The following is a 27943-nucleotide window of genomic DNA, read 5'->3' on the forward strand; positions in this document are numbered from 1 at the left end:
AGCCCACCTTACTCTTACCTGGATTCCACTGTGCACACACTTTTCAGGATTATTTGTTACTCTCATTCTGTATCAGGCTAAGCATGACTGTAAGGCTGAGGTGCAAACTCCAAGCGTTTGACATGAAGGAACCATGTGTTTTAGGAGACTCCTCCTGACATTACAAAAAGCCTCTAGATAGCACTGCATAAAATGGTGAATCAGCTGGCAGGTGGCTGTTGCTCTGGGACTGGGCATTGCTCTTGTAGAATGGGCTTCCTGGGGAAGCTGTATGAAATGCTGGCACAAGTATTCTGCATTATCATTTGTCATGGCAATGAAATGGGAATGTTATCACAAACTGTCACCGTTTATTTATGGCTTGTGTACAACCATGACCACAGGTAAACCTGTCAAGATACAAAGTCTGTTATGAGTCTAAGTCAGGTCGTGCAGGGGAGGGTATATGCCAAAGAACTATATACAAGTACCTAGAGAGACCTTTGGGAAGCATGGAGGAAACACACAGCCATTTCACAGGCAGCTTGAGATGGTCCAGCCCTGGAGGGCCAAGGGCACAGATTTCTTGCAGTCTTACAAGGCAATGTGCCTGGAGAGCTACACAACAATTGAAGCTGTCGACATCTCTTTCTTTCTCCCTGCTGGTGCCTTACCAGATGATGCCTGAACCCACAAAAAGTGCAGAGAGGCTTTCACCGGCCTTCCACAGTGCATTGTCAAGGCCATGCTAAGGCGGCAGAGGTGTTTGTCCCCCCCAAATAGATTTAGAGAAGAGATAGTGCTATTTCTTGATGGGAAGAACTGTGTAAGCCCATAAAACAGAAATATTGCAAGTCCTACACTGCTGAGATTTCTTGGAAGCAGAGCTCGTCTTGTAATGCAATAGTATTAAACCTTTGCAAAACAACTAAAACAACTAAATAAATCAATAGGCAAAGTATTTCCAGTGGCTTTTCTGAACTTTATTCCTTCAGTTTCTAAATATCACTTAGTGGCCTGTTACTCTGCTTTGTTATGTAGTTCATGACTAAAATAGAAAGGCTACAAAGCTACGGGGAAGAATCTGATGGACAGCTCTGTAAATTGTTCCAACTGAACCATAAAACTGTCAAACAAATGATACATGTTAGTTATGATGGCTCTGTGCCTCCCAGAAATAAAGTAAAACCTTAATGGAAGACTTTAGTAAGGAATTAAACATTAATTAGGGCTTATATGAGCTAGATATAAAAGGGATTAGAGGCAAATCACTGGTTTGCTGTAGCAGTGGTAGAATGAAAGATAGAGCAGTTATTTTTGAATTTTGGTTTCTTGAAAGGTTATGAGCAGAAAGGCTGAGAAGATCATTGGGCAGAGGAACACATCTTCATTCCTTGTTTTGAAACTGGTAGTGGGCAATGCCCCTAGTTTTCTTTATTTGCTTCACAAGCACAGTGCTGTGAGAGTACTTCTCTTCACAGTTATGTCGTAGTTTGGCTTCTGGGATTAGTTTATCACTGTGTGGGTGTGACCAAAGCTGTGTATTCTCCACCCTCTATTGATTTCCCAAGAACTGTTAACAATGGACCATTTGCAGTAGCTGCCCAGGGCACACCTGACTCCTCAGGCTGAAAGCTGGGTGTGAAAACAGCCTGTGAGATAAGAGCTGTGATAACTCCCCTCTGTTAGCAGCTCCACACCCAGCCTGAGAGGTCATGTCTGCTAATGGGCCATCAACGATTCCAAAATACCCCATAACTCACAGAGTGAGATCACCCATTGTGTGACTCCCCTCCCTGGGGGAGGTACTGGGCATTCCCACCTGAACCTGAGGGTATATACTTGGGGTCTTCTGAGACCACTCATGAGATCCAGAGAAGGACCAGAACCGTGACAGGACTGTGACCATCATCCTCACCAACAGGTTTTCTCTTGCTTTTATTTTGGGCTCAGGAGAACCATGCGGGTCTCAGCATAGGGGACAACAAACACCATTCTCTTTATGCATCAGGCTGCTGGGTTGTACTTCTGTGTTAAAACCAATTTCTCTTTGTATCATTGCATTTATTGTAGTATTTTTATTTAATTGTAACTCGGCCTTATAATCTCTTTTGTGTTGGGTTCATTTCTCCTGCCTGTTTATCTTTAAACCAGCACATCTCTTTGACTTGGTTCTTCACTCAAAGAGTTTCTAATGGTTTGACTCACAACCTCAAGTGACAGTCACAGCAGGTCTAACACAGAAATTAAGGTTATACTTCGTGTCAAAGTGGCAAACAGCTTTTTAAGAGAGAAATAGTTTTAACTGAGTAGGGCTGGGATGCCTTGTTTAGACAAAATGAACCAATGCAAGCTTTCCAATAGACTCATAGAGTAGCCATTCTGATTTTTCTAGAGGACTTTGATTTGTTATTATTTTTGCTTCTGTCTCTCCACACCCTCACAAAATACCACCTAGAAACCATGTCCTGTGGAACAAACAAGTAAGAATGCATAAATCCTGTGCCTTTCCATTTCAGGAGCAGGCTTTCAAACCTGTATTTATTAACTGTTGACTGGTATCTAATCTGAACCTCAAGTTCCACCCATGAGTCATTTTTCAAATGAACACAACCAGCATCACAGATTTTCAAAACTCTCAGACCAAATACAGAGAATTTTAATTCTTATTCACAAAATAAATATCTCTTGGATTCTGTTTACTAAGCATTATGACAAGTCGTAAGTTAACTGATCCACTAAGAACAGATATATAAATAGTCTCATCTGGATCAGCTGCAAAACAAAAGCTGGCACAAATCTTGGATCTCGCGTCTAAGAATACCTGGAAACTGCAACCATAGTTCAGAATTTGTTTTTGCCCAGCTACCAGTGATTGATCTCAACTTCCATGAGTTTAGTAACATAAATTGCAATTCAGTGCAGTAAAGCATCCACTAGTTAATGTTCTCTGCATGGTAGCACACAGCATTACCACTGTTGAACCACAGTTCGAAAGTTTCCACTCTGCTCTTCAGTTATTCCCACTCACACAGAAGAAAGGTGCTGACAAGAGTTAAAAATAGATTCACCACCCCCTTCTGTTCAGACCCAGTGCACAAAAGGAATCAGAGTTGCAGGTAGTTTGATTTTCTCCTACAACTATACCCTGGATCTTTGAGAGGTTTTGGTGGTCAGGAGAGGCACCTGAGGATTGAAAGAAAGCAAATGTCACCCTGGTCTTCAAAAAGAGAAAGAAGGACCCAGGGAAGTCCCATCCATCAGCTTCACCTCAATCCCCTGGAAAGGTGATGAAACATGTCATTCTGGAGATCATCTCTATCCACATGGATGACAAGAAGATGATCAGGAGTAGCCAGCACGGATTCACTAAAGGTAAATCATACTTGACTAACTTGATTGCCTACTATGATGAAGCAACTACCTGGATGGATGAGGGGGAAGCCATGGATATTGCCTACCTTGACTTCTTTTCAAATGCTTTTGGAAGAGCAAACTGTGGAAATCAACTTCACATGCCCTGTACACCCTGTGTACTGATGCCAGTTCTAGGAGCAAAGATAATACCAAAGTCTGCTGAGGTTTGAGGGATAAATCTGTTCTTTTCTCCACACTCAGTCTCCCTTCCTCAAAGCAAGAGGAGGAACATCCTCTGACCATAAAATGTATGACCAGGTAAATATATGCAAATCCTCATTCCACCAAAGGACCTAAACAAATTGAAAGATAAGTGACTATGTGGGCTGCCACACCAGTAAAGTGCAATTTTTGCCCTGGGAAGATGTTGGAATTTCATATGGTATTTCACCTAAAAAGCAAGCTATGTGCTGAACTGCCTATGTAAATTATTGTAATGTAGCTTTAAGAACTAATTAATGAAGTCAGAAATGGCTGCTGCTGAGTTTCTCAGTAGATGCACATAATTAGCCAATTACAAGAAGTTTTGTAATGTCAACAGCATTGTTAGCCAATAATCAGTGCCAAAGTGTCATCACCTGCAGAGGGTTACAGTCTTAAAGATGTATTTAAGTTATGTGCGGATGAATAAAGTTGCCTGATGCTGCTAAAAAAAAAAAACAAACAAAAAAAACCAAAAAAACCCCAAACAACCCCGTCTCCCTCAGTTACAGGAAGATGATGCAGCCAAAGAGGAAATTGAGGAGATGGCTTGTGAGAAGGATGCAAAGCAGTGTATCATCGTCAGCTAACCAACCAGTCATAACAGATGTGACTACCATGTAACATCAATGCCATTCTTTCTAGTACCTCTGCAACACTCTCCCTACATTATAAAATAAATTTTGCTATGAGCAAAAGAGAACATAGATTATACGTGAAGGTCAGAATTTATCATTAGCCTAATTAAGGTCTACAGCCTAACTAAAATTCAGTAGACTACTGTATTTAGTTCAGGTACAGTAGAATCCACATACTGAAAAAAAAATGACTGATATACACTAAATTCCTGCTATCTATCACTTTTCAATGACCTCAGTTAGCCCATCATAGTCCTTCTGAGTCTAAGACTCAGGGAGGACATAAGCTCTCCCTACACAGAAAGTGGACATCACAATGAGTCCTCAGCATGCCAACTTCTTCAACAAATTCAGGCTCTTGGCCAGTGTAGAGTGTCTGTCTGACTCCCACTTTAGTCTATTTTTGATGTCTTAATAAAATCTGGTTTGCTTTCATTAGTTCCCAGCTAAACCTTGACACTAGAACACAGGGCACCTCTTTGCTCAGGGATAGTGGAGTAAAGCCAGAACAGTACAACTGGCAGTAAAATCTTTCAGATCGATTTATTGGAGGAAAGCAACCACTCTGAGTCATGTTGAATCAAGGTGAGTTAGGAGGTGACATCTGAGTGATAGGGTCCATGTCCCTGTTATAAGATAAAGCATTTATCCAGTAATCCTAGACTATATACACTGGGTGAATGCCAGGGTAAAATGACAGGTATTACAAATGCAACGAGATGTTAAATTCTAGACTTCAATGTTTTAATGTATCCAGTTTTGGGATATTAGAGGTATGCACACAGATGGTATCTAAAATTTCAAGCATTCACATAATACTTTTCCTTTTGTTGTATTCAGCAGAGGTGATAACAGAACTTCCTAATCACATCTTAGGTAAAGTAAGCAATGAGGTGGAAAGCGCTCGTGAAGAGATGAGAAGTGTTTTAATCACTCTGAGTCTGTTTGAATCTCCCCAGAGTATGTTCATGGTGCAGAGAGCCTGTACCTTTTTTGTGAAATCCAGGAAGTCCACTGCAAAATTTGTAAAACACTTTTGGACTTGTCAGAATTGTACCACTAGACAAAAGTGGAAGTTGGAAAAAAGTTACGGTATCACACCAGGAAAGAGGCAGACACTAAAAAATCTGAAACCTTTGGAAGGAAACAGCACATCCCACCCTACACTGCAGAGTAAAGCACGTTGTACCCTCCTATACAACTGATCAACCCTTGCTAATCCCAAAGAGATGACCAGGCAACTCTAGGATGATATCTCCCAGGCACCTTCAAGCTTTTAAACTCCCTTGGGATTGCACTCATGTTCCTGCATCACATCCCACTTCTATCTGAGGCTGATCACTCTAAGAAAAGGAAGTCCCAGCACAGGCAATCCCGATCAGGGATCAGGTATTAAGTCTGCAGCCTGTTCATTGGGACAAACCTGGTGCTAAAAGTACTGTAGGTCTTGAGGTAGCATAAGAACATCCCCAGTTAAGGGGAAACACAACAGATAGCTGCAGACCATATTCAGTTCAGCCACTCATCCCAAAGGCTGGAAATTAATTAATGCAGAGGAACAAGGAAATCGTGGAGGTCACAAAGCTCACCATGTCATGGGTAAAAGCTGTAACATTGTCATAAGCTGAGTTTTAAAAACAAGACCTCCAAAAGAAAGTCAGCACTAAGATCTATGCTGTGCTGTTGACAAGACTTCCAATGTGAGATATATATGTGTGATAGCTCTAATATGTTGCAGACAATTTTGAGTGCAGCAGCATGTAGGGAGATGAGTGTACGGAACCGCTGGACTTCTGCAAGGAATAGGATAATTTCAGAGTTAGATTTTACAAGATTGCCCATGGAAGCTATGGAGACACATGAATCAGAGCCCAGATTCATACTGTGTTATCTCCAGCCTACCAGCAGTCAGTTGATTCAAGACTGATCTCATTCTTTCCTGCCTCTGTTCCTGTGCTTCTATTGTGGACTGACAGACACTAGAGCCACACAGTGTCATGTCTCTGCAGCTTACCTGTGCACAAGAAAACAAACTGACCCAAAGAGGAGATGCTTTCCACCCAGACAGCCAGATGAATTATCCTCATTCCAGTTGCCTTGCTCTTGGACCTGACACGTGGGAAACACCAGCAACAGACAAGCAGTGGCAGGGAAGAAGAGTAGGACCAGTCCTTTTTGCAGAAGTACTGGTTAGACTGGATTAGATGTAACATGAAACCTGAGATTATTCAGCTGAGTCCATCTGCCCAAAGACCAGCTGCTATCACGTGGCAATGTGGAGTTATCCATGAAGCAAAGGCTATTATAAAGCCCTGGATTGCCCCACCATTAAGAGTTACTATAAAAAGTACCCAGACAGCTCTAGATGATTTTCTAGGCTTCAGTTTCCATATGTTACTGGAAAATTCTTGTTCCTGCCACGGGGCATGCTTAGATGGCTATGTGACAAAGCCATCTTGGCACTTCCAGGGTTGTTCTTTGAAGCTAAGTTTATAATTCAATTAAATGCTGAAGGAGATAGAGGCATCTGTATGGAAATACATGTACACACACTGAGATACAAATTTCCTGTGCATTGTGCAGGTACCTCCTAAAAGAAAATGCAGCAGGAAGAGTTACCAGCTCTCTGACATGTCTGAAGGAGCCTGGAATGTCTATGTTTCCAACACATCTGCAGCAAAAGCAGCTAGGTCCAACTGCCTTACACAGCCTTTCTCAGAGGAGTGATTCAGCTGAGGAAAAACAAGTTGTACTTCTCTCAGCTGCCCAGCCCGAGACACTGGAGGATCTTATGCTGCCCGGATAGCTGGGAGGGGTCATCCTCAATATACTGGAAAGGGACGGTGCACACTGCTGCTCTCCATTCCCTGTGTCTGTGTGTCTTCTCATGAATGCCTCAGGACAGGAAGAGCTCTCAGTCTTTGCAGGGAGACAGAAGGAGACTGCTGTAAAATCCCCAGTATACTTGGAGTGTCAGCTGTGGAAAACCTCCCTGGGAAAACACTCTGGAACAACTGCTGGACACTCTAGAATTATGCTCAAAGCCAGCTGGACATAGGTGTTCAAGCTGTTTGGTGGAAATCATGTGGTAACCCTGGCACTTGCCCTGCCCCTAGAAGAGGAGGCCTGGGAGACTTGTGGAGCAGACTAGTGAGCTTCACCAGTAGCCTCCCATTTGGCCTGAAAAAGCTGCCAGGAACATGTTGGTCCAGTTGACTGCCTTGTTTGGGAAAAATCAAGCCATATGGCCCCAGCTGCTCTCCCTGCAGCAACCCTGAGATGTTTTTGGAATAGAGTCACACCGGGCTCCTTCACAAGGAGCAGGTAACTCTTTCTGCTGCATTTTCTTTTCCTGGAAGGAGGAACCAGAGCAGCTGTGGTGAGCAGAAAAGATTTTCTGCTAGGAATTGCAGTTCTTCAGAAGTACCTGGAAAAATCTTATTACATGCTTTCTCAGACATGAGAAAGAAACCTGGAGGTGATGCAGAGATGCCTGCTTTTGTGCCTCTCCTGTGGCAGGGATTTTGTCTTACCCTCTGTCTCCCAACTTCAGGTCTGATGTGGCTGGTGTGCTACATGGACTGGAGCGTAAGCCCTATGGGGAGAGGCTGAGGGAGCTGGGGTTGTTTAGCCTGGAGAAGAGAAGGCTCAGAGGTGACCTCATCACTGTCTGTAACTACCTGAAGGGAAGTTATAGCCAGGTGGGGGTTGGTCTCTTCTCCCAGGCACTCAGCAATAGGACAAGGGGGCACGATGGGCTCAAGCTCTGCCAAGAGAAATTTAAGTTGGCAGAAAAAAACTCTTTCCAGAGAGAGTAATCAGGCATTGGAATGGCCTGCCCAGAGAGGTGGTGGATTCACCATCCCTGGAGGTTTTTAAGCCGAGATTGGATGTGGCACTGAGTGCCATGATCTGGTAAATGGACTGGAGTTGGACCACGGGTTGGACTTGATGATGTCGAAGGTCTTTTCCAACCCAATCGACTCTATGATTCTATGTAGCCATGCCCTGGATGCAGCACGGATGCGGCTGCTTTCTCCTACTCCCCTGGGCATTACGGAGAGCACTCATTGCACTCAGGGGAGCGCAGTAAGGACACTCATCCGGAGCAGCGGGGGCACTTCCGACCCGCGCCCAGGCCTTTCCGGGGCAGGCGGCGCCTCCCGGGGCTCCGGCGCGGTGTGCGCTGCCCTCATGCGGCGCGCCTGGGCAGCGCGCCCGCCGCCGATAATGGCGGGCAGCGGCGACGACAGCGGCGACAGGCGGCGGGAGCGGGCGGCGCTGTGGCCCGGCCGGGCCTGGCGCGGCCCTGCCGCCATGGGGCCGCTGCTGGGGCTGCTGCTGGGGACGCTGCTGTGGCCGCTGGGCGCGGGTTCCGCGCCGTACGAGGTGTCCGTGGATGTCCGCCGGGCCGAGCGGCCCCTGCGGCACTTCTGGAGGAGCACTGGCTTCTGGTAAGCGCGCACGGCCCGGCCCCCGCCCCGCCGCGGGCAGCGCTCGCCTCGGCTGCCTCCCGCCCTCTCCGTCTCCAGGCCGTGCCTCTCTGTCTGCCTTCCAGGAGCGACCCAGGCTTTCCCAGGCTTGCTGCACCACCTTGAGATCGGAGGCCTTGCTGCCCTTTGCTGCTTAGCCTGCTGCTGCACCAGCTCCACCCGTGCAGAGCAGGATGTGGGATGTGGCCAGTTAATGTGAACTGGCCGAAAAATAGGCCCAGGCGACATTCCCTCTCTCTTCCTTGCCCTCTTGAACATGCAAAGTCCTTTTCTCCCAACACTGCACATATGCTGATACTCTGAACTCATTCCCTTTACTGTTCTGTGTTTCCATTGCCATGGCCCCGAAGTAGGCCCAGGCAAAACTTCTGATAGTTCTAGGACTGCCAGACAAAAGACTGATAGTTCTAGGAGTTTGTTCCTCTTAACAAGACACTTCACCACCATCCTGATGGTGCCAGTGAGTCCAGTTCACTTTAGTGGGATGGCTGGGACCATGAAAAATTGTCAGCTCCACCGCTCCGTGTCCTGGTAGAGTTTTGATTCTTGGAGAAAGCCTGGTCTCGCTGAGCTAGCTGGTGTTGGAATCACCTTCAGGTTTGGTGAGATACCTGCAGACTTCTTGCAGGCTTGAAAGTGAGAGACAGTAATTCTGCTACCGTGCTTGTACTTTACCCTAAACTGGTTATGATCTCCGTTTAGGCATACAGTGGATTAAATAACAATTATCTGGAAAGGAGTTGCAATAGGATGGAATAGGTGGAATCAGCAGCATGTGTTTTGGAAAAGAGTACTTTCTGTGTACTTTTTTTGTATGATGCATAAAGATACCCTAAATCAAAACTTGCAGAGTTTTTGGGGTTTTGTTTTTCTTCTTGTTAGGAAAACAGAACAGTACCTAAAATACATTCTGATGAGAAATGTTTGGGCTTTCTGGACTTTTCTATTGTTTAATTTTTTTGTTTTGATTTTTACTTTCAATGTTTATAAACATGAATGAAAATCTGCCTCAAAATCGTATGTTTAGCCCATTTAAACTGCAGCTTATGAAACACTCGTGATTTTAATTGTGTGAAAAAACTTTGGAAAGCTGCAGTCATGAAAGGCATGTGAGGGAAGGGCAGAGGAGCAACAGCAAAGGCTCTCATGGGTCAGCAGCTATTCAGTTTTAACATTTGGCCAACAGTGGTATTTCTCAAGCTCCCTTGAAAGGTGACACAGTGACACAACTAGGTTCCAGCTGTTAAAGCTTCTTTTCTGAATCACAGTTCCAGACTGCTGGGCAGGGGCACAGCTGTGGATCAGCAGCTGATAAAGCCTGGGAGCAAGGCTTGAGGTTCTCTTGAATGGGCACTTTGCACCCAGAAAGGACAGGTATTGGTATCACCACTAACAAGGCCCACCATTCTGTTAGCTTGCTTTTGTATCTCGTCATGGTTTCTGCTAGATTTCTCTCTAGTAGAGTGTGAATTTCAATGTTTATTCAGCATGGACTGAGTAAAAATACGTGAATGCTTTATGACTTGACTTTCCATCTTTGCCACTGTTGAACTGAAGCTGGTTTGATTTGCACAGTAGTAGTAAAGCACTCCTTCAGAATCTGATAGTTGACATTGTCCTGATTCACTGGAACAAGCGAAAGGGCTCAAATGGCTGATGCATTTTTGGTAAGAGTGGAGCCAGTAACTCCTCAGTCTGACTTGTGTGACTTGAAGCAATCTTATGGAGATGACTTTTAAATGCCTAGTGTGCTGGTGAAATTGAAGAGAGGGGCTCACATATACTGGCTGATTTGCATTAAGCACTATTAAGTGGATGTATTCAGTGTCAAGACTTGCACTTTCAGATAAGGACGCAGGAGATGTACTAGATAGCCAGTATCTCAGTTGTGTGAAGTTCTCATCCATGTGGGGTCAGACTTATCTCCCATTGTGCACAGATTGGTTATACAGTAGCAGGTTCATTCTATGGGATTGTTGGTGGGATGAATATGTGGAGGGCTACAGAGTAGGAAAGGGTAACAGTATGACTCTTCTCAGCATAATTACAGTCAGCACAGGCACAGTCCACACATCACAGGAGACAGACCACAATAGGCAAAGTATAAAATAGGTTGGTTTCTGACTTAAATAGTTAATATACATTGTGTAGTTAGAGCACAAGTCATGTCTTGCTGCGGTGTGAAAACGTGGTAGTATTTTACCAAACCTTAAGGACAGTGTTATTTTAGCCTTCTTGTAATACAAATGCTTTATTGTTCAGAATGTGCACATTACCAGGAGGCTTAATAAAAATCCCTAAGGATGCCTAAACCCAATGAACTGTGCATCATTCCAAGTTTCTGACTTGTGATTGGTGGGATTGAGAACTCCATCTTGTAGCTATTTATCTGGGAGGTAGGGACAGCAGAAATTTGCTGCAGTGTAATGTTGATTTTAATGGAATAAGTAGACACCAAAGTCCTGTTAGCATGACTGTGGCTGTATAGCCATGAGCCTGTTAAACTGCTTGCAGCATCAAGTGTAGAAACCTCAAGCCACATACTCCTGTGCTTCCTTATGCTTAGGGTGAGTTGAACATGGCTGAACAATGTGAAGACACTGAGCATCTAAGTTCTTCTTCCAACAAGTGTAGCTTCTACAGCAGAGCAAGGATTGACATCGTTGCATGAACTTCAGCAGGAAGGTCAAGCCCATATTTTTCTTAGTACAGTACAAGTCTGACTTCATTGCAAAGCCTAAAAGACACTGAGCTCTCTTATCATTAGGGTTATCATTACTCAGTGGCAAGGCGACTGCCACTGTATGCTTTCCTCAGGCCGCTACTGCCTGAGATGGCCATCTGGCACTACATATGCTTGTAGTGATTCCCTGTGGGGGCAGCATGAGATGCATCCAGGTTGTGTCCCGCTTTGGCAGACTCCATGTATAGCCAGTTAGCCCCAAATAACCCACGACTGCTTTTGGCTTCCATCTCTTGTTAGACAATGCTCCTCATGCCGAGTAGCATCTTGCAGGTGATGTAGGGACTTAGCATAGGCATCTTTGCATACCCAGTGGAGCTGCTATTTAATGTTGCAATGTGTTGTTTCTTTTCTGTCTCTCTTCCTGAAGCCCTCCTTTGCCTCACAGCCGTGCTGACCTGTTTGACCTGAGCAAAGACCAAGAGCTGAACCTTGCCTACATTTCTTCTGTTCCACACGGTGGCATTGAACAAGTTCGAATTCACTGGTTACTGGAATTAGTTGCCCTTAGGTAAGCAAACACTTGAAGTCAAAGTCTGGGAAATGTGACATGTTAAAAGGTCCAACAAGTGCTCACTTTGATATTTATCTTGGTTTAATTGTAAGCTGGGCATGTCTTTGCTTCCTTGGAAGTCAGATGTCTTCCAATGGATGGGTATCGTTTTGAGGTTTTACAAGATTAAGAAAGAGAGAGCTTCTGTTAGAGGAGGTGAGGGACTGGAAAGGTGGCCTACTTTTAAGTCCTTTAATTTAGGAGACATGATACAGCAAAAACGTTCCCTGAAGATTGATACAAGCCTGATTTACTGAGAGGTCCAAATGAAAGCTGCCACTGTTTTATTACTGTTTCTGTCTTCATTCAGCCTTACTTTTTGCATCCTGAACCTACCTGTGCACTGCATTAATTGACAGGTAGTGACAAATAAAACAGTGAATTCAGGTTATACCAGTTAATACCTCCTTTCAAAAGGATTCAGGTACAGAATAGCATTTCTAGTTCTAGGGAAATACATGTCAAACTTTGGGAGGATGATGTTGAAATATGTTGCCTTTCAAGTCCCTCAGTTTAAATGCACTCATACCAGCATGCCTAGTGGAAATAAAATACAGATGCCTAGAGCAGGAGCAATTGGTCTGTGAGGACAGACAAACCATGAAAAACACATCAAAAATTGTAATAGCTTTTAAGGTTCTGCCTGGCTCAGACCATTGCTGAGCTGAGCATATTTACAGTCTGCATCACTGTTACATGTGCTATCCCAGATGCAGGAGGACAGAAATTTACCATTGTGGGGAAGTGACATGGGGAAGGAAAGCTTGGACTCTGGAAATGGCACGTGAGCAGAAGAGTAGGGTGTTGCAGAGTGTGTATGAGGAACAGAAGTCTTCTTCCTTGGTATTAGGGTCTGCTTGTGTATGTAGATTTTTTGGGAAGGTGTTCAGAAGTCCTGCACACAGATAAGTATTTCATCTGTAGCCCAAAGTGGCCTCTGTATGTTAGTCCATCTGTGAATAGAGCAGGTAACAGAGCTCCTTGGTCTCCTCTTTCCCTGCAGAATCTCCCAGTAAACAACCTTTCCTGTGCTGTGTCTGTCCCTTACAGAACTGTGGGATTTGTACTCTGGCAGTGATCCAGTGGCACGGGCAACTATCTCTGCTCACCACTGCTGGGGTCCCTGTCTCAGATCTCAGAAGTTTCACTTGATAGATGATTTGGGTCTTCCAGGTTTCTGTTACTGATTTAGGAAAAATCACTGAGTGCCTTTGAAAAGAAAGTACCCACACTACTTTGTGCACTCAGAGATGTGCTTTACTACATCTACACTCCGAGCCCACAGTTCCTCCTGGCAGCCTGTCTTAGCTGTGCCGCATGTTGAATTGGGCTTTCCAAAAGACTGAGGAAAAGGAATACATCTGTCATGGATTCTGCTCAGCCTTTGTAGAGAGTGAGGCACTGAGTGAGGTACAGTCCTTGACACAATCAAAATTCTAGGAGCATGGAAACTTAGCAGTCAATCAGAAAGTCCCCCCAAAATCTGTAATGCCTCATGGGTAAGATTCTAACCCAACATCCTCAATATTTAGCCCAGCTTTGACATGTAGACAGTAGAAACTTTGCTACTGTTTAGAACCCAGGTTAAACGTCTCATTTTGAAAAGAATGTGCATTTGTCAAAGACAAGGAGGCATTTAAGTTGTGGAAGGGCAACCAGTGTTCTGAGTGTCAGTAGTGATTTAGAAAGGGAGAAAGCGTGGAGCCTGCAAACAAACATTGGGGTTGAAAAGAGCAGCAGAGGCAGGAATGCAACTCCAGGAAGGAGAAGTTCAGTCCTGATGCTGAATTTTGCACATGTGCAGTGGCTTCCAGAAGGATGTAAAGAGGTTTAGAGTCAAAACCCTCCAACAGCAGAATTGTGTTGTCGTTGGGTTCGTGAGTAGAGAAGACTTCTTGGAATGGGAAGCTGGGCACTTGACTGAAGAGGAGCACTTAGAGAAAACAGAGGAGATACCACCCCTGTGCAATCGTAACAGATAGAGGCTTTGCTTTTCCTCGCTGTTGTGCTGTCATCAAAAAGGTGCCATAAATGTTCCTCCCAAGAAGCAGATGTGCTCAAATAAAAGACTGTCACCTTCCCCTTCTCACTTCTGTAACTGTCTTTCTCATTATGTCATTTATCATTTTTTTATCCACTTTCTAGTACAGCAAGTCCACCTCTTTATCTTTTTCATTTTTCTGAGTTGGCCTGTTATTTCACCGCCTGTGAAAGGATACCACAAGGCAAACTGTTTTCAAAGAACTGCTAGTTTTATTTGACAACCAAAAGTACACATTTGTCTCTTGGTCTTGTGACACAGAAATATTGATGATTATTGGAGAACCCAATGTGTTTTTCACGGACTGGACAGTTCCCTGGTTGTTAGTTACCAGTACCAATAAACAGAGCTATTTTGACACCTAAACCACACAGTCTGGCCATGCTGCACTAGTGAGCAGGACAGTTTGAGCTGAAGATTCCCAACTCTTTGCCCAGCTCCAAGGGACACACACAGTCCACAAGTTAAGAACCCTTTCCCATTCTTATGTAGCAGTACTAAAATCTGTTCGATATACGATAAATCACGAGGTATCCCAGTGAACAAAAATACAATCATTCTACATGAAGCATTTAACATTTCCTAAAAGGCATATAACAATCTTTACTTGAACAGCATTAGTAGTAACATAGTTGAAATTACAGGACCATCCCCATCTCCTCTCCGAGTCACCATACCTATTCTCTGGTAGATTAGGAGAGAAGAGAATCAGCAGTTTTTGTTAATTTTCAATCTTCATATCCTTAACCTTGGTGTAACACAGTATAGCAAATATAAATGTGCCAGAAAAAGGTTTGCTCTTTAGTTCTTTTACATACTCCTTAGAAATAATTCACAGTCTGCCAGCATCCCTACACTGTAGCATTGAAGCTGTTTTCCTGCTATGTTTGATATTATCTAACAGTTTGATTGTGAGCCTGCTCTGGCAGTAAAACCAAACCAGAAAATTGTTCTTATGATTTCTTCTGATCAATAGTTTCTTTCTTGGTAGTAAAAGTTCTGAAGCTTGCCCTCTCTTATACGTAGCCAAATTTCACTGCTTGGGTATCCTTTGGTACCATTCATACAATAAATAGGGTGACAGAGACTTCTGACTCTTAATTTCTCAACCACCCTTCATTTTTCTCCAGAGACTCTTGCAAGGATACTCCTTCCATTTGAATCTCTTTTCTTTTTCTCTTTAAAATGAGATTAATATAGAATTAAGGGGCTTTTTGCATTTTTTTTCTTTATGGTCTTGCTTGGTAGCTTGATCCATAAAGCTACAAAATGTTTACATTGCTAGAATGTTTTATTTGACTTCCAACAACAACTTGGTTTGGCACAGCAGCCTAAGAGTGTTTATATTGATACTGCCTGGTAGTAACTCCTCATGCTTGGCCCAAGCAGGACCTTAGAAGAGGTATTCCCTGATCAAAGAATGGTTACAAACCAAAACAGACACAAAGCAGTATTTTTAACTTGGGTCTGCTAATTCCCTTTTAGAACAGAAAAGCCAGTCATACCAAGTCAGCAATTTAAATAATAATGTAAGTGAATTGATTTATGGCAGGAAAATGCTGCCAGTAATCAATCCTTTAATTTCATGACGTTTCTGACAGGTTTTACTGCTCTGACAGTATTAACACTGTGCAGCTGATAGGCAAGAATTCTTTTGTAATGAGTTCATGAAAATGTCAGAATTGAATCACCTAATACTGTGCTATTCTCAGTCTGTCTGAAGATGTTTTTTTTGGCAGTATACTTTTTATCTTTTGGTAATACACTGCTTTTCCTTTAACAAAATACATGTTGTTGAGAGTCAGACAGGCTCTGGGGTGCCGGGAGAGCCTCTGTTTGAGTGTTGTTTTCTTTCAGAGACCTAAAAATTTGAAACAAGCAATTCACATGATGTGTTGACCTCACTTTTTTTTTCCAGTGACACAACAAAGAAAGGGCTTCTGCATATGTGGAAGCTCTGTTTCTAGAACTTCTATGTGGAATCTCTTTCTAGACTCTGCCAATTGTAGGAGGCACAGCTCTAATACAATTTCCTTCCATGCTTGGTGCTGTACCAACCAGCCATGGTTAATGAGAGAGATAGAGCTGCTGTCCTACCTTTTATCCAGGTAACTATAAACTTGGATGGAGGATTTTCTGCCAATGCCATTGGACAGAACACTGAGTACTAACTGTGTTACAACCAAAATCCAAGACTGCTTATTTGTGAAAAAAAGAACATGCATATATAGCAACAACTGATGCTGGGAGTATCATATGACATAAAGCAGAATGAACAGCAGCTAATGTAAATTATTATAGAAAGTAACTAGCCTGGAAAACAGTCTAGTTGATCTCAAATAAAAGATTAATGTGGGAGGAGAAAAAAAACCAAAACCAAACAAAAATCCACAACATCTGTAGTATGTACAAACAATGGTAGAATTTTCCCATCGTATGAGGATACACAAGTTATAAAGCATTGCTCCCTTTACTTGGCCCAGATAGGTTAATTGTAATACTTCATTAGCATTGCATCAAAGAAGATCAGCCAGGCAGTTCTGACTGACCTATCAATCCCCTTGTAGGCAACTCACAGTTTACCTTCCCACCCTACCCTGTTCACTCCTGTTTTTCTTTGAACCCAGGCAGGCAATTGTAGGAAGAAGGTGATGTGCTGCATTACAGTTCTGAGGTTTTATGGCTTGTAAGCAGCCATTTTAGATGTGTCTGATCATTTACTTATTGCAAACTGCCCTTCTTCATCTGTTGCTTTTGTGGTGAATCATCAAGGAGGACATAGGGTTAAACTGGGCTATCTGCTGGAAGCTTTTGCTCTTTTGCAAACAACACAGCATTATGTATACTGTAGAACAGCATTTCCTGCGTACTTCCAAAATCTCTTCCAAAGTAACCTCCTCTTTTCAGAGAGTCTATCACTGAGGGATTGCAGCAAGCCAAGAGAACAGAAATGTTTAAGTTCTTGTAGTCTTTCAGGATTTCCTTTAGAGTATTAACTCCAGTGGTGTCCAAAAATGAAATGCAAGAGCAATCTAGAACAAGGACTTGGAAATCAATTTGCTTAGGAACTAGATGCAAGGTGGTTTCTCTGATGCCCAGTCCATTCACAGTTCTGTGATTTTCCTTTTTCAGATGCTGCTTTTCCTTCTTCTCATGTTTCTTCCTTGCAGCAGCTTCTAGGTTAGGATCTAAGTTGGTCAGTCTGTACAGAGACTTAAGGAAGTAGTTTCTATTTGCATAGTAAAGTGGGGCCTCAAAGCGAAATATTTTGACCTTTGGAACAGTAGAGAGATTTTCATATTCTAAGTCATCCTCATAAAAGCCTGTGTCTTGGATCTGACCAAGGAGGGTTGTCCGTGGCCGCTGTGTCCGAACAACAATGCATAACATGGAGAAAACAATGCCAGCCAACAGCCCTATTTCTGTACTGACCAAGGCAGAGGCAGACATGGTAACAACCCAAACAAGTGTGTCCATTTTATTCACATGGTACCGTGCTGGCACATCTTTGAACTTCCTCAGGGCTCCTCGAAGGCTGACAATAATGATACAAGCCAGCACACACTTCTGCAGTGAGTAGAAGAGAGGTGCCAGGAAGAGCAGCACCAGCAAAACCACCATTGCACTAATTACTCCAGAGACTTGAGTCTGACAGCCTGTAGATGTTTTGACGAGTGTTTTTGCCAGAGCTGCACTGGTTGCAAAAGAGTGGAAGAAAGAAGGAATGATGTTGCAGAACCCCACAGCAAACATCTCCTGATTGGCTCGGATGGTATAAGCATATTTCTTTGCAAACATTTCAGAAAGGGATACAGTGAAGACAAAACTGACTATGGCAAGAGGCAAAGCATCTACAGCGACTCGGAGCATTAAGTTGAACTGTGGTACCTTTGGAGGAATAAATCCTGTTGGAATAGCTCCAGACACACTGGATGCATACACTTCATTTAACTTTCCATAGTGTGACACCAGTGTTGCCACAACAATAACTACCAGTTCTGTGGGAAGAGGAAATTTCAGTTTATGCTTATACCGATCTCCCAGTTCCTTAGCAGTGACCAGAACCACAATACAAATGGCACTTGTGATGACATCACAAAGGTTAGCCTGAGAAATGTTCCGGAAAATGTTAATCCAGGTAATAACAAGCATCCCATGCCCTTGGCTACGTGGAATTTTTATTCCGATCAAATATTTCACTTGAGCTGTTAAAATAGTTAAGGAAGCACCAGTTGCAAAGCCGTCTAGTACCGACTCAGATAGGTACATAGATACGAAACCCAGGCGAAAGATCCCCATTAGAACCTGAGGAAACACAGAAAAAGAAAAAACACAAGAGCCGTAACTGTTGCTGCAAATAATTAAGTACAGATAGGAGAGAACTAGCTGGAGGCTGACAGCATTTGGCTATTTCATTCTTAAAACGGGAATTAATCTTTGTTGTTTCCAGTCTGCTCTTAAAACGTGTGATTCCTTTTACTGTTGTAGGACATTACAAACCCAAGAGGTGAATGAGGAGTTTGAGACAGTCATTCAAACATTGATATGAAGTGACTCCACTGAAGTGACTTGTCTGAATTTTATTTCCCATGTGAAAGAGCACTGAATCCAAAATGTGTCTATTACATCAAAGCCAATTTTCCTTTTTTCTGTTTTAAAGTAAATAAAGTTAGAAGGTACAGCCTTCGTGCTGTAAACAGAACTTGAATGACAACAAATAAGATCCCTACTTTAGGTGTTGTGTTAAACAGCTTTTAATTTTAGCCTGGTGAACAGAAGGGAAGGTGAAGCACAGGTAGCCTTTGTGACATGCCCAAGGTCAGAAGTGACAGAATTGCACACAGACTTTCCCATATCTCAGGGTATTGTCCTTAACTAGTTGCTTTTCCTTCCTTAGATGGCTTTGAAAATAGTGCTTCACAAGGTCATTTTTTTGTTCATAAGTGTAATCTGAAACTTCTTAATAAGCACAAAGATAGCTGGTTCTTTCTTAATTTGTATATATGTATGTGTGTGTGTGTGTGTTTGTGTGTGTGTACACACACACACTTAATAGGTTAAGTATGTTCCTGAGTCATCCTTCAGTGTTCTCTTGATACCTTTGTGCTGGGCAGCATGTTGTCAAGTCTCAGAATCCAGCACAGCCACTGTCTGAAAAGTAGGCTAGTCAATCTCTTTTTCCTGTTGTCCTTTCTGCTTTAGAATTATCTTTGGACAGCACTTGGGTAGAACATAGCACCCCCTCGCAAACACTGAGCTGCACATTCTGAACCTGTGGAATGAGTAGGTCTGCACCTTCATTAAAGTATCTAGGGAAACAGAATTATTTCTTCATTTTTGAAGTGCACAGTTACCTTGTGGTGGGATCTCTAGTGGGAGTCATGGTCCCATAAATGCAACAAGGCCAAGAAGCAGTAGAGTATCAAAACAATGGTAATGGTGTTGCAGAAGACTCTTGTTCTATCTGTGCTTGCTGGTAGCTAAGAAAAACTGCCTCTCATACTTTCTCTGAGTTATCTACAGTTAGACTTCCTGGAGGAGAAAGTGCAGGGTACATTCAAGTGAACTGATGCTGTATCTCTCACTGAAAGAGCGTCAAGCCAAAGCTTAGGTCATGGAAAGAAGCTTTAGGAACTTCATACCTTGCCTCTGGATGGCAGCAACCACTTACCTGATACACTCCAGCCACAAATGTCAAGGCTGTAGCAATGCCAATAGCGTAGCATTCTTTCCCACACTCAGCATTTATCCCCACCATTGTTAGGTTGAAGGCAGTTGTGTTGGACAGACTGTCATTCTGCAGAGAGCCATCACCTGAGGCTGGTGGGGCATCATCATTCAAATCAAACCCAGCCAGGAGAAGTTCTCGGTCCACAACTTGTCCTACCATTAAGCTTATCAAGCTGAATATGCCAACTGACACATGACGTGATGTGCCCATTAAGAAATAGATGATGTTGGCAAAGAATGATGTGTAAAGACTATAAATGGGCTTCAGACCTGCCAGCAGTGAGTATGCAATTGCTTGAGGCACCAAAATGATCCCAATCACTAAGCCAGACATAACATCCCCCCAAATGTACTCTTTGCACTGATACTTAGGAAGCCATCGTAAAACAGGAAAGAAATCCATAACTAAGTTCTTCAGCTTCTGTGGGGTGCAGGAGCAGCTCTTTCTCAGCTTAGCTAGCATGGCTTCTTTCCTATTAATCTTGGCATGTGTCTTTCTTTCCATGAGAAAGTAGGAAGAGGTGCTGTTTTCCATTTTAGTAGCCTCAGCCTCAAGTTGTCTTTCCATTGTCCCAGGTTACTTCATTTATGTGTTCCTGCAATGTGAAGAGAACATCTGTTAGAGTGTAATTCATGAAGGTTTTTTGTAACATAGATGCTTTAATGCTAGAGGTTTGTCACCTGATTTTGCTTTTAAGAAGGCATCGTCTCAACAAGAACATTCATAGGGCTGTAGTGATATGTAACACTAAGAAATAAATCTGCAGATGGAGCTCTTTCTTGCAGACATTAAAGAGTACATTCAATTTAATCCAGTTTGTCTTACTAAGGAATAATGGGGTTAAGTTAGTAATTTCCTTGTTCAGCAAAAAGTTCCATCATCTCCATCATAGAGGTCTCTCTGAGCAGGGACAGCAGTTGACAGTGTGAAATAAACATGTGCTAGTGAGGTAGGTCTTTCTAATAGTGAGTGCATCTCATAGTCATTGATTTGTAATTCACATGTGGTATCTGTCACTGCAGCTGTCATCAGTGCACAGGAGAAAAATGTTTCTAGTAGAACCTATAAAGCAGAGTTTTCTGAAGAGCATCAGTTTAGTGATATGCAAAAATTTGTACACAGGCCACTGATGGACTCTTTGTAGTTGCTACTTAACACCAATGTATTGACTTGTAGATTGCTTTGATGTGCAGCTTCTGTTACTAAGCATTTCCTCACAAATACCACTTTGGCCACGTATGGACCATGCACCATAATGGAATCTGTTGCCGTATCAGAGGAGTGCTACGTGTTAGTATTTTCTGGTTTGATGCTATAGTTACCCTAGTTTTTCTCTCCAGAAATAAGATGTAACAAACAATTCTGTGTAAGGCAGAACAAACATGGCAATATTTTCTATTGCCTGCATGTTAGTTTCCTAATACAAAATGACTAGGAATATTTGCATTCCCTGAATGGGGGTGCTTTTGGTGTCTCTTGCCTCAATGGACACAACTCTTTTCTCCAAAGTCAACCTCTGTATTTTTACTCCATTGTCAAATTAAGTTGAAATTAGCTTAGTGCATTCATAAATAGTTTTGGAGCTAGATGGGGATATGACTGAGAGGCAAAAACCTGCAAGTGCCCTAACTTACACAGCTAAAAAAGTATAAATAGGAGCAGACGGATGGAAAATTTCAAACAGACTAAGCCAAGTGGCAAATCCTGTCTTCTGGTTTTCAATGGAAAGAAATAAGAGACTTCCAGTAATGGATGTCCATATGTGAGTAGTGGGAGGTAAGGAGTGAGTCATACTGACCTAGCTGAATGTAGGCTAGTACAACAGTATGCAAAACCTTTAGGAAAGAACATCTGCTCCAAGCCCAACCTCTTCTAGTGTCATAAACAGCCAGGATCTCTGCAACAGAGCTTTTTGGTGTCAGGAGTGACATTGCGGTAATGTCAAATCTTGTCTTCACTTACAAGGAAAAGCTGTTCATTTTCTCTTTTCATGTCCAGAGACAGAAGCTGTACTCATCAGTTTCCTAAAACTTGAAGTACACTTGCACACTTGGCACAGTACTCTGTTGGTATATTTTAATGATTTTAACACTAAGTTATGATTTTAATAAGTTTAGACTCTAGTGACAGAAATCATCATTATTCTCTGTGTAAATTTCAAATATTTTTGTTCCTGTTGAGTATTTTGATTTGTTAATGTTTGGTAACACTCAGTTAAAGTGTAGAATTACAAACTGAGAAAAAGCAAATGGTTTATGAGTCCAACTGGAATCATAATTGCTAAGCCAAGAACAGGTTATTGACAGCCTGTAAGCTTTCAATCTGGACTAGTCCAAACAGAGTGGCTTTTTAAAAAGTCTTTTGTCTATCCCGCTTAGAATTTTTTTTCAAGATCTAATAATTACTTTTTGACAGAAAATTGAAAGTAATAAGAAGAGTAGTATCTGTAACTAGTGCAGAAGTCTTAAACAAGCTCCCAGGTATTGTAAATGATACAATGTGATTTCTAAGGCTACACAAAGTTTAGTCACAATTTGAAGCAGCGTGTTTAGGGGTTATAGACAGGTAATTTATTATTTGGTAAAAGGCAGAAAAGAGATTCTTGTAGGAGATGGGTGGACTGAGTGTCCAAGTTGAACAGTAGTTTAACTATATGTTAAAAAATCAGTAGATCTCCATCCATCCCAAGTACATAAAATAATTTTTAGCTCCCATTGTATAAATTTCTTTATATTTGTAAGTAAGGTTTATTTCCACCACGAGGAAACACTAATTATAAGTTAATATAATTATTTAGAAAGATAAAAATTATTTTTTATCAATACCAAGTTTACTTCAGACTCAAATGTACTGCATGGTTATGCTAGGACATATCCTAGCCTATCTTGTCCTGCTTGGACAGGAAATAGGTTGGTTGATAGAATGCAAATGTGAGAGAAAAGAAGTTACAAGAACAAGAGAAGAATTAAGAGCATATGAATGAAGTTTACCAAATACAGAATGCTAACAAGTGTAATAAAGACACTCATTTTTAAGCTACAAACCCCCAGTGCTTCCTGTCTTACCTAAATTAGTTTGGAGAATGAGAGAGGCTTGTGCATGAGGACAGCAAGTCCTTATTTAAATTCCATTCACTTGTTACAGCCAAGTCAGTGAGCCAAGGAACAAGTACTGTGCCCTTTCTTGCTCTACATACTTAAAAGCTAATGGGCAGTTCAATATCCAATGAGTGCTTTTTATAGGCTACATAAAAAAGATTGCATCAGCTTCTGTACACTAGGCTCATATATTTGATTGCACAGTTGCTGTCTGCCTCCCTCTCTTAACTGATACAATTTACCTGGAAATAGTTTGGTATGTACAAAAAAACACCATGAAAATTCACACATGTATTATTTGTGCAGAGATGATAGCAATTTTTAATCATAAGACTATTGGAATGTGATTTCTGTGGAAACCTATTAGATCTTGTGTATGAATGGTAATTTGGTAATATATCTTAGCTATACTGCCTTACTGGATAATCAGAACAGTGGCTTTTGGCAAAAAAAATCCAACCAAAAAAGCCTGTAAAACAAAACTTAGTGCAATAAAGCATGTATCTCCTGTGTTCAGGCTGACAGGAGGTCATTTCCTCAATTCTTTTTTTCTCCTCAAAATAAGGGGTTCCTTCCTGTAAAGGACTGTTTATTCTGCTCTACATACTTTTAGTTTCCATGTCAGGTAAACATGGTAGTTGTAAAACACTCAGCTCTAAACCCAGATTGGCTTCCAGAAACTGTTAATATTTAAAGTTTCCTTGTTGCTTTTGCAACATAGTAAAGTCACACGGAGTAATGGAAGTGACATTGTTATCAGCAGGCCATGTTTCAGCTGTGTAACTGAAGAATTGTCAGGGTGTGATGCCTGCAGCTCAGTAATAACTTAGTTGTGTCACTTAAAGGAAATGGGATTCCTGAGCTCTGTGCTATCCCCTGTACATTTGTGCAGCCTAGCAGAGCTGGGAGCTTCCAGTAGTCTTGCCATCTCCAAAGAAAGGATGGTGTAGAGGAGATCTGTCTGCTCCTGTGCACTTCTGATTTTAGCAATGAGGTCCAACACCATCCTTCCAAAGCAATGATACTTGGGCCATAGGCTTAAGGGTGTCAGTAAATGGATTCCTTTACGGATCCACCAAACTGACCCATTTTCAGCTTAGGCCATACTAAGTGGTTCATAAGAAAAGGACAAACTCGATTTTGGTGTCCCTGTCTCCCTCCAAAGCTTCACAGAACATAATGTTTGCATTTTATTCAAGTGGAATCTTCCCATTGCTTGCTGAAAGAGCTGTTCTTAGCAGGGATGTGCAGATGAAGCAGCATATAGCATAGAACATGTCAGTTCATTGCATTTGCCTTTGGTATTGGAACATCCTCAAACTGTTCAAAGCAAGTGAAAGTTTACTTGTGTGCACATGTGTGACATCCATGTAATTACAATGAAAAGTAGTATTGGTTATTTTTCATTGTATTTTGATGTTTGGAATCTTTTTTTTCAAGTTTTCCTTGACCATATGAGCAAAAACAATTGAGCAGAACCATTGAACCACTCATTCTTTCAGGTTGAATGCAGTGGCTCCATTTATCTTGTGAAAAAGAGAAACAGGGCAAAGAACCATTCAAGCCCAAAAAGCCTGCCAGCATTCCGACTGTCCTTAGTCACACTTTTCTGCCTGTCTTTTCATCTTGCCAGTGACCTGACAAAATCTCTCTGCAGGGGAAGAAACATTCATCATGATGCGTTCTGTGAGTTGTCTCTTTCCAGGTTCCTTGGCAAGCAGTTGCTGCTGGTACATACATAACCCTTCTGACTGGAGAAGTTGTTCTTTGTCAAGCAGCATAACCTGAAAAAACTTGATTCATTTGCATCCTCTTGTCTCCCCAGCCTCTTTGTACACCAGAAAATCTGAAGCTGAATCTCTTGAAAGCCCAAGAGGGAGTAAACTGAGCCAGGGTGAGTCTCCTGCCTTTTCATGCCAAGGAGATCTCTTTAAATGATGTGTTTGGGACGGAAGTCAGACAGTATCACAACTCTATACTAGAACTGCTCATTCTTGCTGTAATGGTGACTTCAAGTGTAAGTTAGGATAGATCCCTTTAAAGACTCTGAGCCAAGTGATGCTTGCAGTTTGAACTATGAAAAATCAGCTACAAACTAATGTGGTGGTTAGAGCAGATTTTGTATTTATAAGCTGAAGTTTAATTGTATTTGTGTTGCATACATCATAGAAGAACATAAGAGACATCAGTTTAGTTAAGCACTTGTGTGAAAACACTTGTTAAGTGTTGAGTTAAACTGTTCATGTCACTCATGTCTCTTATCAGAAATATTTTCTGGCTGTAAGAAACCTTTCTTGGTCTCTAATGGCTGTTACTAACTTACTTTTCTGGTTTTGAGCAGTGACACAATTTTGAGGAAAATCCCTGGTTAGCCTCATTAATGGTTTATAGATCCAATGTACAGAGCTGTGTTATGGCTGCAAACCAGATTTTTTCAGAGGAAGGTACCTGGAAACTCTGCCCCGGTGCACTCTGACCCTTTTTGGTCACATAAAAACCTGAGCCAACAGTTGGTGCTTTGGAGATATTTGAACAGATGTGGGCAGGACATTCAGTTTGTGGGACCTGACTAGTCTGAAATAAAGTCTCCTGAGTTGCTTATAATATCGTACAATGCTGCTGTAGCAGCTACTACTTTGATTTATTAATCTGCTTTTGTTCTGCAGGGTTCCTTAGAAATGTCAACATAACCTTTAAGTTTTTGAAGGGATCAAGTGCTAAAACAGAGTAAGTGACATGTATGTTTCTCTGTCTTGCAGTAGCTATTGTATTTGTAGCTTTGGCCATAAGATGTACTTGGAAGGAGACCTAAGCAACATGCCAGCAACCGAAACCATTTAATGAACACTGACCTAGCAAGCTTTCAGACTATAGGCACAGAACATGGCAGTGGTTTTTAGGAAAATCATGTGAAACTTGATGGGCTCAGTTAGTTTTTTTGCTATATCTGAGGAAAATATTTTTGCTTCAAAGCATTTTCCCATTGAGTTTCAGTGTTAGGCTAATCCAAAAGTGAAAGAGGGTAAAACGTTAGAGCTTAGTGGTCTCTTTGGGTTAAGAAAGTCAGAACAACTCCTCTGCAAATTAAAACTGCTGTACTAAGGAGAGATTTGTTCTGAGAGTCAAACAGTCTTTTAGATTTGTATATTTCTAATTCAATCTCCAACTCACAACTTTTATTTCCAGCTATAAGTTGATCTAGGATTTTCCAGGCAAGTTAGGCTTTTTTTTAAATGCTTGCATCCACCAGCTGCTGTGATTCAATTCTTACTTTACCAAGGATTGGCAGTTCAGTAAACCAGTGAGTAAGACAGCAGCCACTGACATGTAGTAATCCCAGAGCTGATGAACAGGCTACAGTGGAACTCATGCACTCAGCCAGCACCTGTTGTTAAGGCTGGCCCATTAGGTTATCTTTAGGAATGATCATTCCTTGCAAATAAATGATCAAGTAGTTTTATTGGTTTTCCAGAGACTCATTTTGTTCAAGGATTCCAGAACACGCTGGTCAAAATATTGGCATTCACTGGTGGGCAAGACAGCATTATTCTTCTGGAGAGTCCTAGGACATGGCCACTAAAATGGCTCTGTAGAGTCAAAAAACATTTCTAAAAGTCAGACTTCTTGCTTTTGGAAAGGTGGCTGTCCCAAAGATAAAGTCTGTTTTTTAAAAGAAAACTTTCAAGACAAACTTGGTTGTCATTCACGAAGTTTAACGCCGAGCTCTGTTTTGTACCCTCTGGTTTTGCTGGACATTGTTTAGCCATATTAAGCTGTTGCAGGGAAAACCAAATTGATATACCATTCCATGGTTATTCCTGTTACCTTTCCTGACATGTGGGGTTTACTACAAGTAATAAGGACAATATTTTGGAAACCCTGTTTCATACTTAATCACTAAGAAAATGTTCAGCTTTAATAGGAATGTAACATTTCAAGAAACAAATAAGCCTCATATGTGCCATTTTCTTAAGTAGAAATAAAAACTAGAGAAATGGCTGGTCTTGCACCCTTAGACCAGGGTTGCAGGAAAGATATCTGCCATGCCATTTTCAGCTGACTGCATATTTTACAAACTTCTGCCCAGTGTCTACCTTATAATCAATATTTATGAACAACAATGCAGTGACAAAACTCAAAAAAACAAAACCAGTGTCCAAAATAAGTGAAAAGAGGCAGTTTAGCACCTTTGAAAACAGGCAAAGAACAAATAAACCTGAATTCCGAAGTGTGGGAAGGGAGGCAGGTCTCTTACCTGGATGGCTTTTTGACAGGAATGTATCAGCTTTGTTTTTGCACATTGGAATGAATGAAAGTCTTCAGTCAGGCATTGCTTTATTTGCATGAAGGATAATTATTAGCTAAATAGTCCTTAAGGTTCCCAAATCTTCATTTGCAAAGCCTAGCCATGATGAGTCCTCAAGGTAAAAATGAGTAGTTATGGAATCTTGAGCTTGCTGCTTGGTAGTGTTTTGTCACTGGTAAACTTATGTATATGTGTAGCACTAGATGAGGATTTGAGTTTAAATACTGCATAAGATTATTAATTAACTACTGCTGATCCAGAAATTATGCTGAGTTCAGGCTAGCACATCTCTGACCTTTGAAGCTACTTCTCAGTGAGATTTGGTCTGGTTTATGCATCCTCATGCAGCACTGGCTTTTGATTTTACATTTTCAAGGTGTATGAAGAGAACAGCAGTCTTGCCTGAGATTTGAGCACTGTGCAACCTGGAATAAATACTTTCCTGCTCAGTGCATGGGATAGGACTGCTGGAGGTCAGAGTTCCATTTCTTCATATTGACGCGTTCCGATCACAAGATCTGTTGCTTCTGTGTAAACCGAAGACTGTAAAATGTAGGCAGATCAGCAGAACAGAGGCTGACTTTCTGTTCGTTCTTGTGAGGTGTATAAATGACCAAGTGCGCTCTCAGTTACCTCGGCTCTTTGGGTAGGTGCAGATCTCTCCAAATGACATACAAACATCTATCTCCTCCTCTCAACAAAGGTTGTGTGTAATGTTTAATAGTTACTAAGCACTGTAGTTT

At 41.9% G+C, this 27943-nt stretch overlaps 2 protein-coding genes across 4 annotated transcripts in view; one reads left to right on the plus strand and one right to left on the minus strand.

Annotated features, from left to right (window-relative positions):
* The first annotated feature begins 8431 nt into the window (after positions 1 to 8431).
* The window catches only part of IDUA (alpha-L-iduronidase), a 46740-nt gene continuing 27228 nt past the window's right edge, over positions 8432 to 27943 (plus strand). Inside the window, exons 1-3 of one of the 3 annotated variants that reach the window (XM_071579844.1) lie at positions 11897 to 11982; positions 24720 to 24788; positions 25561 to 25621. Coding sequence is in view for 1 of the 3 variants with exons in the window: in XM_071579842.1 (XP_071435943.1) it covers positions 8466 to 8689; positions 11842 to 11982 (365 nt within the window). In the remaining 2 variants the exon portion in view is untranslated. Of the gene's footprint in view, positions 8690 to 11841; positions 11983 to 24719; positions 24789 to 25560; positions 25622 to 27943 lie in introns of those variants that run through there. The other 2 variants (XM_071579842.1, XM_071579845.1) reach the window with 2 other exon arrangements.
* SLC26A1 (solute carrier family 26 member 1) lies at positions 14264 to 27428 on the minus strand. Its single transcript, XM_071579841.1, is given in 4 exon segments — positions 14264 to 18370; positions 19737 to 20370; positions 20372 to 20391; positions 27150 to 27428. Coding segments are annotated over 4 exon segments (2265 nt in total). The 5' UTR covers positions 27240 to 27428; the 3' UTR covers positions 14264 to 16849.

This window comes from Pithys albifrons, chromosome Z (assembly GCF_047495875.1).
Source record: "Pithys albifrons albifrons isolate INPA30051 chromosome Z, PitAlb_v1, whole genome shotgun sequence".
NCBI lineage: Eukaryota > Metazoa > Chordata > Aves > Passeriformes > Thamnophilidae > Pithys > Pithys albifrons.